The sequence below is a fragment of the Pelecanus crispus genome, chromosome 1 (genome assembly GCF_030463565.1).
Source record: "Pelecanus crispus isolate bPelCri1 chromosome 1, bPelCri1.pri, whole genome shotgun sequence".
Lineage (NCBI taxonomy): Eukaryota > Metazoa > Chordata > Aves > Pelecaniformes > Pelecanidae > Pelecanus > Pelecanus crispus.
Window position 1 is genome coordinate 195,356,113 of NC_134643.1, and position 16,791 is coordinate 195,372,903.

The window sequence follows — 16,791 nt, forward strand, 5'->3', positions numbered from 1 at the left end:
GATAGCTTAGTTTGCTTGACTTTAAGTGGGAAAGGGTAGTTACTGCATTAGATTTTGTCCTTAAATTCCGACTGTTGGCAATGAACTCTCACCATGCATCTACGCTGTAGCCATCTTTACAAAACTGTATGTTAGCAGACTTCTACGCATTTCCTAAGCTGATGGACACCAAGTCTTTCTTTCCAAACCTTTGCACATTCTGATCATGGACAAGTTCTCCAAAGGAGAAGTATTTCCAGGGGGGAAGAGGACGTGCTCTTCAGCTTGGTGGTAGTCAAACCTCAATTTCGGAATGCTCCCACTCTGCTTGCTTTGCTAATGAAGTTTTTCAGGAGGTCGTGGTCCATTTCTGCAAAGCCTTGAGTTTGTGTAACAACAGTTAAATGGTTTATGCAAAATCTGAAGCAAAATTCTTCCAAGTCCTAGGAACAAATTAAGGTAATTTATCACATGAATGACTGATAGCAAAATTTTTATTATTATTTTTCTGTTTCAAATCTGTCATTTAATTAGCAGAGAATATACAAGATTGTTCACATTACCAATCCCTTTTCTGATCAGTTTGATTAGATCACAAATGATAGGATGAAATTTGTTCATACAAACTGTTCAATAACCCCACTCTGAGAAAACAGGAGTAGCCACCTAAATCAACTCTAGAACTCCGTCACATTTATTGAGCTCATTAGAAAAGTTATTAATAAATGAAACTATCAACTTTCTCCACATACAACTACTAGACCATTAGTAACTCCTTTCTTTTCCTCCCTGCACTGAGTTCCGTAGTGCTCCTGTGAAAAACAGCAGATATCCTAGTCTTACTGAAAATAAAAGCAAATTATGATGTAACGTTCGATGATGCTCACTGAACACAAACTGGATGTTAGGATACATGTGTGTTTCATGGTGAACCTAGGAATTGCGTGTCCCTGTCTAGGAACTGGGATTCCTAGATAGCAAAAATGGTTCTGTCTTTTCCTGGCCTTGCTGAAACAGGACATTCAGATGTTCAGCACAGGATAGGTACAAGCCATTAGGCCATACAGCCATGATTTCACACAGCAGATTTTGCCCACTCAAACTCCTCACAACAGTGGCAATCCATCTCTCCATGCACTGGGTCAATCCCCTTTAGCTGGTTCCTATGCAACAACTTGCTGTTGAAGGAAAATTAATGATGTTCTGCAGCAAGCAGAGCTGAGGCCAGCCCAAGGCAAGTCTAAACTGGCAGTATGATCCATTATCTATAAAGTCTTCAAGGGTTACAGCAAAAAAGAGGTCTCTTAGTCCATGCCAGTTTTATTCTATGCTAACTACACAAACATTGCAGCCAGGGCTTAACAGTAGAAAGAAATTTAGCAGAATACCTGTGCATTTCCCTTTGAAACCTTTTCCTTAGATTGAACTTTTCAAGTCTATTGCCCCTGTCAAGGTGTACCTAAAGCTTTAAACAGAGGCCAAGCAGCATAAAAGATCCTTTAGAAAGAAATAAGATAGCAACAATGCACAGAAGTAAATTGTATCTCTCATCAAGAAGTGCTGGAAAAGCAAGAAAAAGAATGAGGATAGAAGAAGAAATGAAAAATTTAGAAGAAATAAAAAAATGTAGAAGAAAAATGTAGATTAAAGGCACTGAGCTTAAGTTTCAGCAGACCCCTGAAATGCTACTGCCAGAACCCGGGTTCCTTTACAGTCAATATGCAAATCTTTACATTAAATAAAACAAACAGCACCTGCCTTTTCTGGTACTGATCTATGAAGAGGACCATAGATATCACAGAATTCTGATCGCTGATTTTGCAGCTTGAAGAAATACTGGCTTTAATCATCTTCTATATAACAGAATTAAATCTAAACTTTGCTACAGTGTATATTAGAAATATGCTTTAAAATAATTTGTAGCAGCAACTCTTTGTATTTTTAGAGGATAGGACAAAATATTTTCAAGCATTTTTAATCCTAACAGATGCACAGAGTAGCCAAGTCAGTCTTCAGTTAATTTGATGTGTTAATGGCAGATGACACAGCATTATAATCTTTCACTTGCAGTGTTCGCATTTAATGACAAAAAATTGAATTAATTCTATCTTTTCAAACTTCCAAAATATCAGGCCTCTTTCATAATCCTTCTTTGGACAGTTTTCTGCTGAAGTGCTGATACACTGCACATGGTTCTCAAACCAATTTTTACTATATTAATGTAGTATGCTAAAAGATCCTGGCTTACTTCACGATCCCTTAGACAGAAACTATCCCATGTCTTTGATAAAGAAGCCTTTGCTGCGCTTCTCTGAAGCAGTTCTACTATACCCCTTTCTGAGCTGCGGATGTAGGGAGGAAGGCAACAATGCACTCCTGAGTTGAGCACATGCTGCACCCAGGGCAGGTGAACTAGTTCATCATTTGATGATGACGTTAAAATATTACATGTTTTGAAAGAATACTAGGTATACAGAATAAAACACTGAATCATAGAAGGAAGAGGAGGATAACATATATTTAGTCATCTAGCCAATCCCTTTTATTGTGTTTCAGCCATTATAAATCAGTACTTTGTCCAGGCTAGTTTTACTACTTCACAATACACCTAAATGTATCTTTAACTACTCTTTAACTACTTCACCTGACACATGTCAACTAAAGGTATTTCTGCTTTGGAGACGTTCAAAGCTGTTGAAAAGCTTGTAAGAGGAGGAACTCCAGAGTAAACTTTTAATGAAAACTTCTGCTGTTAGGAGAATCAAATAATTTGGTCCACCCCTCCTGTCCAGTTGAAAGTACAATTCCTCTTTGCTTCAGGTGTTCATGCCTTCCCTTACCGATACCTTGGTTACAACTGCCTTGTAACCGGCAGCTGATAATCTTCTTATCTACTAGTCTGATGTTACCACCTCTTTCCATTTACAAAAACTCACTGACTTCTGGCCTCCTCTTTGCCACTCCTACACAAATTCATCTCCTCTACTATGCTGCCTCCATACAGCACAGACTACTGCAACATTTTTAGCTCGGTTTTTGTTTCAGTCCCTTCTTTCTAGTTGCTTCCTATACCTGGAACTGTTTATCAATACAAGTATTTTCAGAAAACATTGTTACCAGCTACATATTTCAGCTCTTCTAATAGGTAATCTCTGTTTAGCTATATTAATTTCATTCTTACAAAGCAGAAGAAATCTTGAACAGAAAGATGAGGACTTCTCAACTAAGATGCTCAGTTATAACAATGGCTACTAAGTCTAAAATACATATACAGACTTCTTGAATAATAAACACCACCACATCATTACTTCCACAATCAGCGTAGCACTAAGAAGTTGAGAAAAGGCAACCACCTTTGAAAGTATTTGCCTGTTTACAAAAAAAGCGCTTGCAGTACTGCTGATAACAGGTTGAGTGCTAATGAAACATTCCAGAGCCAAGGGCAGACCAGAGGACAGGATAGGGGGAGAGGAGGAACAGTAGGTAATTCGTTGCATGTCAGCATGATTCATTGCAAACAACATGGCAAAAGTGGATTTTTGATATAAGCACAAGTGTAAATAGGGAGGGACTTTACAGGTAAATTCTCCCTCTGCCTGTTAAAGGCGGTACCAGAATGACTGTGCTAGACACTGGCAGACAAAATGATCAGGTGGAGAGCTCAGGAAGTGAACAGGCAAAGCAAAATCCAAAGGTGAAGAAGTAAATGGCAGTGAGAAATTTGCATGCCATGCCATGCCAGATGACAAGACAGGAAGCAGATTAAGAATCCTGACCCACAGGTGCAAGCCAAAAGGCCAGGAAGAAAACACTAGTATCTGCGTTTTTTAATAGCTTTAAAAAGGGGAAACCAAATGTCTGGGAAGCCGGAAAGGGAAATCGCGGTAATCATGCCTCATCTGTTAAATACAGTTATGTTTAATATAAACAGTTTCATTTCTCAGAAAACAACTGTTTGCCTGAAGAGAAGTTCTCCTTACCTGAGCTTCATATTTGACAGCGGCGGAAAGAAGAGCAATGGCATTCTCTTCACAAATGCCTTGTTTGATTGTTTGCTGGCAAAGCTTTTTCAATCTGTTTTCTCTATACAGTGTTGCCAAATCTAGCAGTCCTGTGAAAATTCATACAGCTTTAACTATCCAGGTGCAAAACATATATATTTCTTTTCAAATTAATCAATTGCCCTATTGTTTTAGACTGACCTAATCAATTACTTGTTCTATTTTTTTCCCCTAGATGATTTGTGCATTTTTAAAGGTCCTCAAAAGACATATCAAAAAGGGACCCTTTTATTACTATGCAAGCGTGCTGTCTTCTTGTTCATTGTATTGTATCTCATTCAAGGCATCAATTAGTGACTTACACCCTCTTAAATTCATGCAGGGAACAGCTCCCTTCTTTTCAACATAAAAGTTTTAGTATGGCATTAGTGCTTTTTTAAGGAAAAAAAGCCCTTACTATGAGAAACAATGAGTTCTCTTTGAACATTTTGCATCTTTGATCTTACTGCATCCCCACCACTCATTCTCCTTGGGCATGTTTCCTGCTACTGCATCCCTTCTTCTGACACGTGCCAACTCAAGATTTAAGTGCTAATAAAACTAAAATTAACAAGCCCTGCTTTCCTCACCCTGTTATGACATACAAATCCTACTTTTCACAAACAGCAACCTAGAGTTATTTCCATTTACAGCAAATACCTATTGCATCTTCAGGAGGGAGCCTAATGTTGTCTGTATACAAATATTCCAGGAAGGCTCGGTAAACAGGATAAGAAAATTCACTCATTTCTATAATTTCATCGTCGTTACTCAGTATGGAACGAAAATGTTCACACCTACAAAACATGGACAAGGATTGTATACAATAAAGAGTTAAGCTTGAAAGACGAGCTGCAGCCAGACATTGGTTAAAAAAAAAAAAAAAAAAATCAGCCATATCAGACTAAATACACAACCATAAACTCTAGTTACATGATTTCTTGGTTTGAACGTTACTTTCTTTAAGCCTTATAAGCCTTAAAAATATAATTCAGAATTTTCCTTTATTTCTGTTATTAATATTTTATAGTAGGCTCCATTTCTACTTAGAATAGCATTAAGGATGGTCCATGTGTTTTGATGTCATTTTCTTAAGTACGTTATACATTAACTATTAATTTTATTACCTGGCTTGTAACAGATAAAGTTTACAATTAAGTTAGATAATTCTCACATTTCAACCTGCTTTCTCCAACATGATCTGGTGACAAGGGAAATTATTAATATTTTAAATAACATTTATTCCAGTGTCAGTCCATACACAATTTAGCATTAGATTTTTTAGTCATTATACATGGGGATTAAAAAATATAAGTGAAGACACTCTCACCCAGATCTTTCATCACCTTTTTCTTATAAGTTTGAATACTTTTGAGACAGACAAGATACAAATGAGGAAAAAGCACTGCCTTTGATAGCTGTAGTCTGCAATTTACAGTTCACAGTAACTTACAACTCATTCTAACTTACTGCTGCCTAAAAAACATACTGTAGCATTTGAATTTTTTCCAAAATTTTTGCTGATGGAAAGGAACATCACCACCTCAGGTAACTTTTCCTATAACAGCCACAATTTAATTGGACTCTTACACTACACTACTTACTTTCTAACTATCTCACATCAGAATTTGCTTTTCTTTTACTAAAACTTTTATGTAAAAGGTAGGTTGGTTTCCTTTTAATGACAGTGGGACAAGTCTACACAGTAAAGACAGCATAACTTAGATACAAATGAAAAATAATTATTTAATTTATCACTTAATTTAGCTTTTTCACATTTGATTTTACTGGTTATTTGAAGACTTTTTTTTCTTAGTATTTTATTTTTTTAATAAAATAAATAAACATCCAGTCAAATTCATAAAGATTTTAAAAGTCATTATCCAGCTTCCACCACATCTTGTACCACATTCTGGCATTGGAAGAGGCAGACCAAACCCCATCGCTTTGTTTCCCTGAGCCTCACATGGAGTGGTGGTGACCATGCTATCCATCTAGCTGTGGAATAGACCTTGGGAATGGTCTGTTGTGTTGCCCTAATGGCACCACACAAAAGTAAAAAGTCAGAGAGAAGGTGGTACACATTGCTCCCTTAAAAATAAATAAGTAAATAAATAAAAACCAGTTGGTACTCATCCTTCGGTCTGCAAAGTACCTGGGAGTGACTCATCCTTTGGAGTCCCTCTCTCCCTCCCTCCCTCTCAGCAGAGACAGACCAGACACCTAATTTTAGCTGGCTAAATGAAGAGCAGACGAATCCCACCCACCTATTCACATGTACCTGCTTCTGCAGGCAGTATGTTGCTTGGCCAGCCTCTCACTGAGCTGGGCACTGCCCTGCCATTTTACCACCATCGTAAGCTAATAACCACCACCAATATGATCTAGTTCAACAATAGGCATAGAACAAAATGGGAAAAAGTCTTCGTAAGTGGTAAAGAAATGACTGAATAATGACAAGGAACTTTTTACCAGCACTGCATTCATCACAATGCTCTGGAACAGGCTGAATGCTGCAAAATACCATGTTAAATACATTATCCTCTGATCCAGTTGCATCATGAGACTATAAGGCTTAAAGAAAATATTAATTCTACAGACTGTGCCTGATGCTTTATTATTCCTGCATATTATTTTGCTAATGCCATACATTTAAATCCATTTTAGAATTAGACACATTTCCTTCCCAGAATGCCATATAATCTGAGAAAAGTAGAGCAAGAAAAAAGAAATAATGAAAAGTTACATACAGTCTGATTATCCAGAAAAAGAACCTCAGAAGCATTTTGGGAATACACAAGATTTGAAGTGGTATCGGATGAAGGACACGTGGCATTCCAAACAAAGAGGGCAGACTTTAGGTACAAGTGTAACATACAAGTAATGAAACCAGTAAAGGGAAGAAAACAGTAATAAACGTGAGTAGTAAGAGGAGAGCAGAAAAGACCACAAAAAGGGCAGGCAAGAATTAACAAGGAACTTTAATTTTATGCAGTAATATACAAGATATCACTAACAGGACTCAGGAGCAAAAGTAGGAAGATGAAAGTGGTGATAAGCAGGATAAGATAGCCAAGCATTTTGAGAAAGAAAATAGCAAAGAGAAACACTCTTGTAACAATGAGGAGGATGGAGCAGAAGCAGTTAGAAAGACAGAAGAGATCTAAAGCTGTGTCTCTAGAATATCCTAGTAGAAACTGCATCAGCATTGACAAGCTAATCTCCATATGTTAATAACAATGTGATTACTCTGTAGATCTGTGTATGTCAAATCTCACTGTAAAGTGGTGTTAACTTGCAAAAAACTGTAAAAACAAAGAAGCCAGCTTAAAATTCAAATTCACTGATAAGAAGGTTTAAAACAAGTAGGATAAGATATCTGACAAAAAAGGAAAAAAAAGATAGTCTGAAGAGCATCTACAGAAGTCGCTGAAACAGCTGAAGGGTCCTGTGGAAGGAAAGAAAGGCAGGCAAGAATAAACACAAAACCCCCAAATCATCCCAGTGGAGGAAGCCAAGCATATAAAGGAGGAGAAACTGCAACTACTGGGAAAGCAGCAGAAAGAAGTGAGCCTTCTCCTCAGCAGGAAAAGGTTATTAGAAATCAGGGTCATGGCCATTTAGGTGGCACGAAGGAGGATACAGGACAGATGGAGGAGAGTGATGAAAAGGCTGGTAGTAAGCAGCATGTTTGGTAATTCCAAGCAGCAAGGAAATGAGGAAAAGAGAGTAGCAATGAAGAATAGCAGGTGAATCCCATGGCTGAGGGAAAAGGGAGTTTGTAAGAATAAGTCAAGAATTTTGAGCAGTAATTACTCAGCACAGTGGACTACACTATACAGTTTAGTTTATATTAAACTATACAGTTTGTGCCTTACCTAATTTTGAGAAGAACTTTATGAACATGAATATATTTTCCATCCACTAGAAACTTCAGGTCTGCAGTTTCAGGGTTATCAAATTCCTTCTTTAGTGACTGGGCTACTGTTAGATGGTCATCAGGCTCTACAATAAAAAGGGGAATTAACAGTAGGTAATACAAGTATCTCTCATGATAACATCCTGGGTATCTGCCAGCAATTAACACTCTTAATAAATACAACATCTCTTTAAGGCTAGTAAAAAACGTAGCAGACTATGTGTTCAGTGTGAACCCCCAGAAAAGCAAATAAAGGGCAGCTTTCTTCAGTCCTTGCTAGTTTCCTACTCCAAACAAATATCCCTATTAAAAAAAAGTAAGTCCCACTCCTCTAACTCATCTATATTAAGGCCAGAAAAAAAATATACCATAGTCTCAGAAGTTTAATGCTGCATCTGATAGCAAATGCTATCAGTCATTACTGGGTAAATTATTCTAATGAAAAGTGTTAGTTATTATAAGATACTCAAAAGGTCAATAAAAATCACAATAAGATTTGCTAGAATACTCCCACGAGGAGACATTATCTTACAGCAGAAATATAGCTACTGCATAACCAACATGTTGGTTGCAGTGAAACTGCCCAGTACAATATCCCTAAAGGTGAATACCAACAGTTACAAGTCTATTCAAAAGGTGTTTTTCCTAGACTTACAGTGTTAGAAGCACTCTTTGTGTGAATGTCTGCATATTCCTGTTTGTGTCATATGCGTGCATATCCCACTGTGCATGTGACACTTCCATTATCAAGTTACCAGACAGCCTTGAAAAGTCATCCATTGTCTGCATACAAGTTTTTACTTCCTGAACTGTTTCCAAATCTCCATCATATTTGGTAGCCTCAGAGAACTATCTTCTTTAATGCTACTAAAAAAGTAACCCCCCAAAACCTCATTCTTAACCCAGAAAACATTTTGTCTTCTTACCGTATAAATACACATTATTGGTTTATACAGATTTCGTGGGTCAGTAATAAGCTGTTCTCTACAGAAAATTACATAAATGCTAGGTCCTGTAACCTACCAAGCTAGAAATAAGAATAGTATTCTGGAAATGGAAAGACCTTCACCACAAGCTCTAGAAAAAACTTAACACACACAGTTTGATACTGTTACACCTTGTTTAGCACAATTATTTTCCATTTCATTTAGAGGATGTCACTTATGTTCAGGTACACCCAGTTAGGGCAATTATTATCAAAGTGCATTGGATTACAGGTAAAAATGGGTTACATTGGAGGGGAAAAGCCAATGTAATAATAATAAAAAATCCTTCCGAAATAATGATATTGTGAAATACTTTATTAGTTCTTATTTTGTACAATGTGGTTTATTTATTCAGACCTCTGCTATCCGAATAAGTGTAGTGATTTTAACAACCAATGCAAAGCTGAAGCTTTGTAATAGTTCAAAGGATCCTGCACTATCCTGTTGTGAAGCCTATGTTCAAAGTTAACTGGCAATTCAGATGTCCATCAATATGCATCTCCAGATGACTTCTACGGCTCACAGAGGTAAGCTGAATATAGTGGGGTTCAGTTATGAAATTCTTGGAGGGAAAATAAGTGCTTTTATTTGTTATGGCAGTGAAGGGGCAACCAGAGGAAGGAAGTGAAGAGGCAGTTCACACTGACAAGGCACAAAGCCAAGAAAACTCCTTAGCAGTCAGTGCTAAGATTTGTAATAGAAATGTTAGAACTGCCATGAACAGGGAATGCAGGGGAATGCCTGGGTGTGGAAGCACCGGAATACAACAGACGGAAAAGGGCTATATGCACGGTAGCCGTCCATGGCACCTAGTTCAGCTGATGTTAAGACCCTAGGACACAGCTGCCTGATGATTCTCACCACACTTACATCAGGAGACAAAAACCAGTGAGTCAGTCCTGATGACTGGCCAAAGTGGGACACAATGGAGAGACTCTCCATCAGAGAGAGTCACTCTCAGCTCCTAGAGCGTGCAAAAAGGCACATCTGAAACCAGCACATGGTCACCTAACTAAAAGGAATCCAGCAGACAATGATGAGGGCCTGATAGCCAGCATCCTTTATCCTGGGTCATCACAAGGAACCCTGCTCAGACCACCTGAATACACATTTTAGTGCCGGGATGCTAGACAGACCACTTGGCACATACGAGAATGTGGGTTTGAAAGTCCATCTGAAACTAGTTTCATTTAAAAATAAAATAACCTTCTCCTCCTCTAAGGTTTCACCTTATGCTTTGGTATAATGTTGCAATGCTGTAGTAACCTTATTTCCAAAAGGCCCAAGAAGTCAAGATCAATAAACAAAAATAAAAGGAGCTGCTACAGTCAAAAATTACTCCCAGGGTGTGAAGCAGTGCAAGCAGGCTGGGTGTATCGTTCATGGTGACAATGAAGGTGGTGATAAAAGATATGCTGGGAAACAGTTATGAATGCAGTCTTAACCACGCTGTGTTAAAGAGAGTGAATATCTATGAGTATTAATGATCAATAAGCTTATTAATAAATGGGTTCCTTGGAAGTCTTCAGCATAAAGCTTATAATTACATGAATGATCATACATAATTCCACTCTGGACTCTCTTAGCTGACCTAAAACAGCATTTTTGACCTAATACAGCATTTGTAAAAGAAGGAAAGAAAAGGTGAATTTGCAGAAAGGAGCACTGAAAAATTGTAAGACAGTTTCATTCTCACTCAGGCAGCTGTCTTCTCTGTGAGGAACAAAGTAAGGAAAGAAGTAGTTTTTGCTTCTTGCTTTCCTCCACTCTCTGAAAAATTCCTCAGTACTCTGTGCTAAACTGAGAAGAAAAGACAAGATAAAAAGTGGAGGGGAAATTCTGACAGCATGAAATAATATTTTAACTGAGCAAGAAGAAATGGAAGCTGAAGAGCCCCAGAACCCTGCTAATATACATAAGGAGATACATATAACTGAATTAATTATTAAGCTACATTTACTAAAAATGTCCAATTTTCTTCATAAAACAACTGATTCTTATGGAAGAAAAATCCGAACATACTACAGATACTTCTGTGTAGAACTTAAAACTGACAAACACATATCTACATGGAATGAACCACCCCATTGCCTGGGATTTTAGTGCAGTAACACAATTTACATTGAATTAGTAGTAGGCAAATATTAAGAATATCAAGAATTTCCACAGTAATTAAGCATGTATCTTACAGTTCTGAACAAGCCACCCTAGAAAGCACAACTGCTTCAACCTACAGCAAATAGGTGTCTTTGGACTGTGTGCTAAAACATTAATTTTGGCAAAGAAGTTTCCTGAGAACAGGATTCTCCATTTAATCCTCCAGTCTCTTAAAGCTGAAATATGAGTACTATTAATATAATTTCCTTACCTTGGCATCCAGAAGGCACCAAGGGAGCAAAGAGTGTTCTACAATTGTCAGACAAAAGCATCCAGCAACACAAACGCAATGACAAAGGCAGTACAGAAGTGGAATGGAAGCATGGTGTCCTGGTTTCGGCTGGGATAGAGTTAATTTTCTCCCTAGCAGCAGGCATAGTGCTGTGTTTTGGATTTAGGATGAGAAGAATGTTGATAACACGCTGATGTTTTTAGTTGTTGCTGAGTACTGCTTATGCTAGTCAAGGACTTTTTCAGCTTCCCATGCTCTGCCAGGTGCACAAGAAACTGGGAGGGGGCACAGCCAGAATAGTTGATCCAAACTGACCAAAGGGCTATTCCATACCATATGACGTCATGCTCAGTATATAAACTGGGGGGGGGGGTGGCCAGGGAGCAGTGATCGCTGCTCGGGAACTGTCTGGGTGTCGGTCGGCGGGTGGTGAGCAATTGCATTGTGCATCACTTGCTTCGTGTATCATTATTATTATTATCATTATTATACTGTTACTATTAGCATTACTATTTTACTTTATTTCAATTATTAAACTGTTCTTATCTCAACCCAGGAGTGTTTCTCACTCTTACTCCTCCGATTCTCTCCCCCATCCCATCGGGGTAGGGGGAGTGAGCGAGCAGCTGCGTGGTGCTTAGTTGCTGGCTGGGGCTAAACCACGACAGTCCTTTTTGGCGCCCAACGTGGGGCACGAAGGGTTTGAGATAACAACAGATTAACCAGAGTGTATTAAGGAGTCTGTTAACAGTTGCCGGTCACGATATTAGTTCATCTGATCTGCACCATGTTCTTTTTTTTGCAGCACGCGTTAAAGCTTGTTGTCAGTTTGTGTAGTGTGCTATGCTCTGCAGTGATTCATGATCTTTTGCTTGGGAGGCTCCTTATCAAAACCCTGACCTTGAGCATTCTTTGGTATTTGGGTTTCATACAGAAGTCACTACTGTACTTCGGGTACTACCTCATAGAGAGAGTTAGCAATTATACTTCTTACTCTGAGAGGCTTGTTGTGGAGGAAATACAGAATGGCACCTTTGCTGCTTTCTTCTATGATGTTTCCTCCTTCATTACAACAACTTTCCTGTATCTTGAACACCCCTGGGCAGTTAAGATACTTCTATTGATACTTCTTGGGAATGTTGTTTCCGTTTTGATAAAGGTCAGTAAGCAGTTTAAAAATATCATCCAGAGATCTACCCCAAGGCTGGATAGTTATGAGTGGCAGGGTGTGTGGGATCGTATGCGCAAGTACCTAGGGCAGTGGGGACCTCCGGTGTTTTGGAACTTCACCCCTGAACAAGTGCAGAATCCTGAAGAATTAGTAAAGTATTTGGAAGAAGTATGTTGTCACCCTGGTAGCTCCAGAGAGACACAAATCATTGCAACATGCTGGGGACTGGCCCATGCCTATCGAGCCGTGGTCAACGCTAATCAGTACCCTCAAAAGAAACAGAAGGTCTCTGGATCTGATGACAAAACAACAAGCACTGTGGCTACTCAAACCCCCACTACAGGCCCTGCGGCTACTCCAACCCCCACTACACGCCTTGCAGCTACTCAAACCCCTGCCCCAGGCACTGTGGCTACTCCAGCCACAGCCATGAGCACTGCGGCTACTCAAACCACAGCCATGGGCACTGCGGCTACTCAAACCCCAGTGACAGACACTGCAGCTAAACCAGAGAACCAACCTGCGCCGGTATCAGTTGCCCCTATACAGAAGAAAAAATACTCGAGGAAATCAGTTCGTTTAGCAAGGGATGAAGATGAACCAGGGCCATCACGAGAACCAGAGGAGGAAGAACCCATAAATGAGATGGTGACCACCCGATCCCTATCCCTGAGTGAGCTGCGAGATATGCGAAAAGATTTCGGTCGTCATCCGGGAGAGCACATCATCACCTGGCTGCTCCGATGCTGGGATAATGGGGCCAGTAGCCTGGATTTAGAGGGTAGGGAAGCCAAGCAGCTGGGATCCCTTTCCAGGGAAGGGGGCATTGACAAAGCAATTGGAAAAGGGGCAAAACCGCTCAGCCTCTGGAGGCGACTTCTGTCAAGCGTGAAGGAAAGGTATCCCTTCAAGGAGGATGTTTTATACCGCCCAAGCAAATGGACCACCGTAGAGAAAGGTATCCAGTACCTGAGGGAATTAGGCGTGCTGGAGGTGATTTACAGTGACCTGAATGATAAGCAGCTACCCAAAGACCCAGATGAAGTCAGGTGCACACAATCCATGTGGCGGAAGGTGGTACGGAGCGCACCAGCATCGTATTCCAACTCGTTGGCAATACTAGCCTGGAAAGACGACGAGGCACCAACGGTGGATGAAGTGGCTAGACAACTCCGGGACTACGAAGAAAAGCTCTCTTCCTCCCTACGGGCCTGTGTCTCGGCTGTGGAAAAACTGTCTGAAAAAATGTGCCAAGAGTTCCAACAACTCAGAGAGGATCTGTCCTACTCCCCACCTGCACGGACCAGTGTCTCAGCCATTAGGAGTCAACGTCCCTATGCTCAAGAGAGAGGATATAGAGGATACACACCACGGGGCACCCTGTGGTTTTACCTGCGTGATCACGGAGGGGACATGAGGAAGTGGGATGGAAAACCCACCTCAACCTTAGAGGCACGGGTGCGTGAGTTGCAAGGAAAAACTATTAGAAAAGGCGGTTCTCCCAGGAAAATTGCAGCTCCAGTCTCCAGTGAGCAGTTCCCCAGACAGAGTAAGAGGGCTAATTTTACTTCCGACCTTGATCAGGGGACTCTTGATTCACATTTACAGGAAGTGAACAGTGAATACTGTGACCAGTGTTAGAGGGGCCCTGCCTCCAGCCAGGTGGAGGAAAGGGACAACCGGGTTTACTGGACTGTGTGGATTCGATGGCCTGGAACGTCAGACCCACAGGAGTATAAGGCTCTAGTGGACACTGGTGCACAGTGCACGCTAATGCCATCAAACTATAGAGGGGCAGAACCCATTTGTATTTCTGGAGTGACAGGGGGATCCCAACAGCTAACTGTACTGGAAGCTGAAGTGAGCCTAACTGGGAATGAGTGGCAAAAGCACCCCATTGTGACTGGCCCAGACACTCCGTGCATCCTTGGCATAGACTACCTCAGGAGAGGGTATTTCAAGGACCCAAAAGGGTACCGGTGGGCTTTTGGTATAGCTGCTTTGGAGACAGAGGAAATTAAACAGTTGTCCACCTTGCCCGGTCTCTCAGAGGACCCTTCGATTGTGGGGTTGCTGAAGGTTGAGGAACAACAGGTGCCGATTGCTACCACAACTGTGCACAGGCGGCAATATCGCACCAACAGAGACTCCCTGATTCCCATCCATAACCTGATTCGTCGACTGGAGAGCCAGGGAGTGATCAGCAAGACTCGCTCACCCTTTAACAGTCCCATATGGCCAGTGCGAAAGTCTAATGGGGAGTGGAGACTAACAGTGGACTATCGTGGCCTGAACGAAGTTACACCGCCGCTGAGTGCTGCCGTGCCAGACATGCTAGAACTTCAATATGAACTGGAGTCAAAGGCAGCTAAGTGGTATGCCACAATTGATATTGCTAATGCATTTTTCTCCATCCCTTTGGCAGCAGAGTGCAGACCCCAGTTTGCTTTTACCTGGAGGGGTGTTCAGTACACCTGGAACCGACTGCCCCAGGGGTGGAAGCACAGCCCCACCATTTGCCATGAACTGATCCAGACAGCACTGGAACAGGGTGAAGCTCCAGAACATCTGCAGTACATTGATGACATCATTGTGTGGGGCAACACAGCAGAAGACGTTTTTGAGAAGGGAAAGAAAATAGTCCAAACCCTTCTGAAGGCTGGTTTTGCCATAAAACAGAATAAGGTCAAGGGACCTGCACAGGAGATCCAGTTTTTAGGAATAAAATGGCAAGATGGACGTCATCAGATCCCAATGGATGTGATCAACAAAATAACAGCTATGTCCCCACCAACTAGCAAAAAGGAAACACAAGCTTTCTTAGGCATTGTGGGTTTTTGGAGAATGCATATTCCAAATTACAGCCAGATCGTAAGCCCTCTCTATCAAGTGACCCGGAAGAAGAACGAATTCAAATGGGGCCCTGAGCAACAACAAGCCTTTGAACAAATTAAACGTGAGATAGTTCATGCAGTAGCCCTTGGGCCAGTCTGGGCAGGGCAGGATATTAAAAATGTGCTCTACACTGCAGCCGGGGAGAATGGCCCTACCTGGAGCCTCTGGCAGAAAGCACCAGGGGAGACTCGAGGTCCACCCCTAGGGTTTTCGAGTCGGGGATACAGAGGATCCGAAGCCCGCTATACTCCAACGGAGAAAGAGATACTGGAAGCATATGAAGGGGTTCGAGCTGCTTCAGAAGTGGTTGGTACTGAAGCACAGCTCCTGCTGGCACCCCGACTGCCGGTGCTGGGCTGGATGTTCAAAGGGAGGGTCCCCTCTACACATCATGCAACTGATGCTACATGGAGTAAGTGGGTTGCATTGATCACACAACGGGCTCGAATAGGAAACCCCAGTCGCCCAGGAATCTTGGAAGTGATCATGGACTGGCCAGAAGGGAAAAACCTTAGAATATCACCAGAGGAGGAGGTGACACGTGCTGAAGAGGCCCCACTGTATAATAAATTGCCAGAAAATGAAAAGCAATATGCCCTGTTCACTGATGGGTCCTGTCGTCTTGTGGGAAAGCATGGGAGGTGGAAAGCTGCTGTATGGAGTCCTATACGACAAGTCGCAGAAACTGCTGAAGGAGAAGGGGAGTCGAGTCAGTTTGCAGAGGTGAAAGCCATCCAGCTGGCTTTAGATATTGCTGAAAGAGAAAAGTGGCCAGTCCTTTATCTCTATACTGACTCATGGATGGTGGCAAATGCCCTGTGGGGGTGGCTGCAGCAATGGAAGCAGAGCAACTGGCAGCGCAGAGGCAAACCCATCTGGGCTGCCGCATTGTGGCAAGATATTGCTGCCCGGGTAGAGAACCTGGTTGTAAAAGTTTGTCATGTAGATGCTCATGTACCTAAGAGTCGGGCCACTGAAAAACATCAAAACAACCAGCAAGTAGATCAGGCTGCCAAGATTGAAGTGGCTCAGGTGGATTTGGACTGGCAACATAAGGGTGAATTATTTATAGCTCGGTGGGCCCATGACACCTCAGGCCATCAAGGAAGGGATGCAACGTATAAATGGGCTCGTGATCGAGGGGTGGACTTAACTATGGACAGTATTGCACAGGTTATTCATGAGTGTGAAACATGTGCTGCAATCAAGCAAGCCAAGCAGTTCAAGCCCCTTGGGTATAGTGAACGATGGCTGAAATATAAATATGGGGAGGCCTGGCAGATTGATTACATCACGCTCCCACAGACCCACCAAGGCAAGCGCTATGTGCTCACCATGGTGGAAGCAACCACTGGATGGTTGGAAACATATCCCGTGCCCCATGCCACTGCCCGGAACACCATCCTGGGCCT

At 41.5% G+C, this 16,791-nt stretch overlaps 1 protein-coding gene across 1 annotated transcript in view; it reads right to left on the reverse strand.

Annotated features, from left to right (window-relative positions):
- Positions 1 to 246: 246 nt before the first annotated feature.
- The window catches only part of RCBTB2 (RCC1 and BTB domain containing protein 2), a 31,486-nt gene continuing 14,941 nt past the window's right edge, over positions 247 to 16,791 (reverse strand). The window contains exons 9-12 of the mRNA XM_075708184.1: positions 7,898 to 8,024; positions 4,680 to 4,816; positions 3,960 to 4,090; positions 247 to 422 (exon numbers count right to left, since the gene is read on the reverse strand). Coding sequence (XP_075564299.1) covers positions 282 to 422; positions 3,960 to 4,090; positions 4,680 to 4,816; positions 7,898 to 8,024 — 536 coding nt within the window. The 3' untranslated portion in view covers positions 247 to 281. The remainder of the gene's footprint in view (positions 423 to 3,959; positions 4,091 to 4,679; positions 4,817 to 7,897; positions 8,025 to 16,791) is intronic.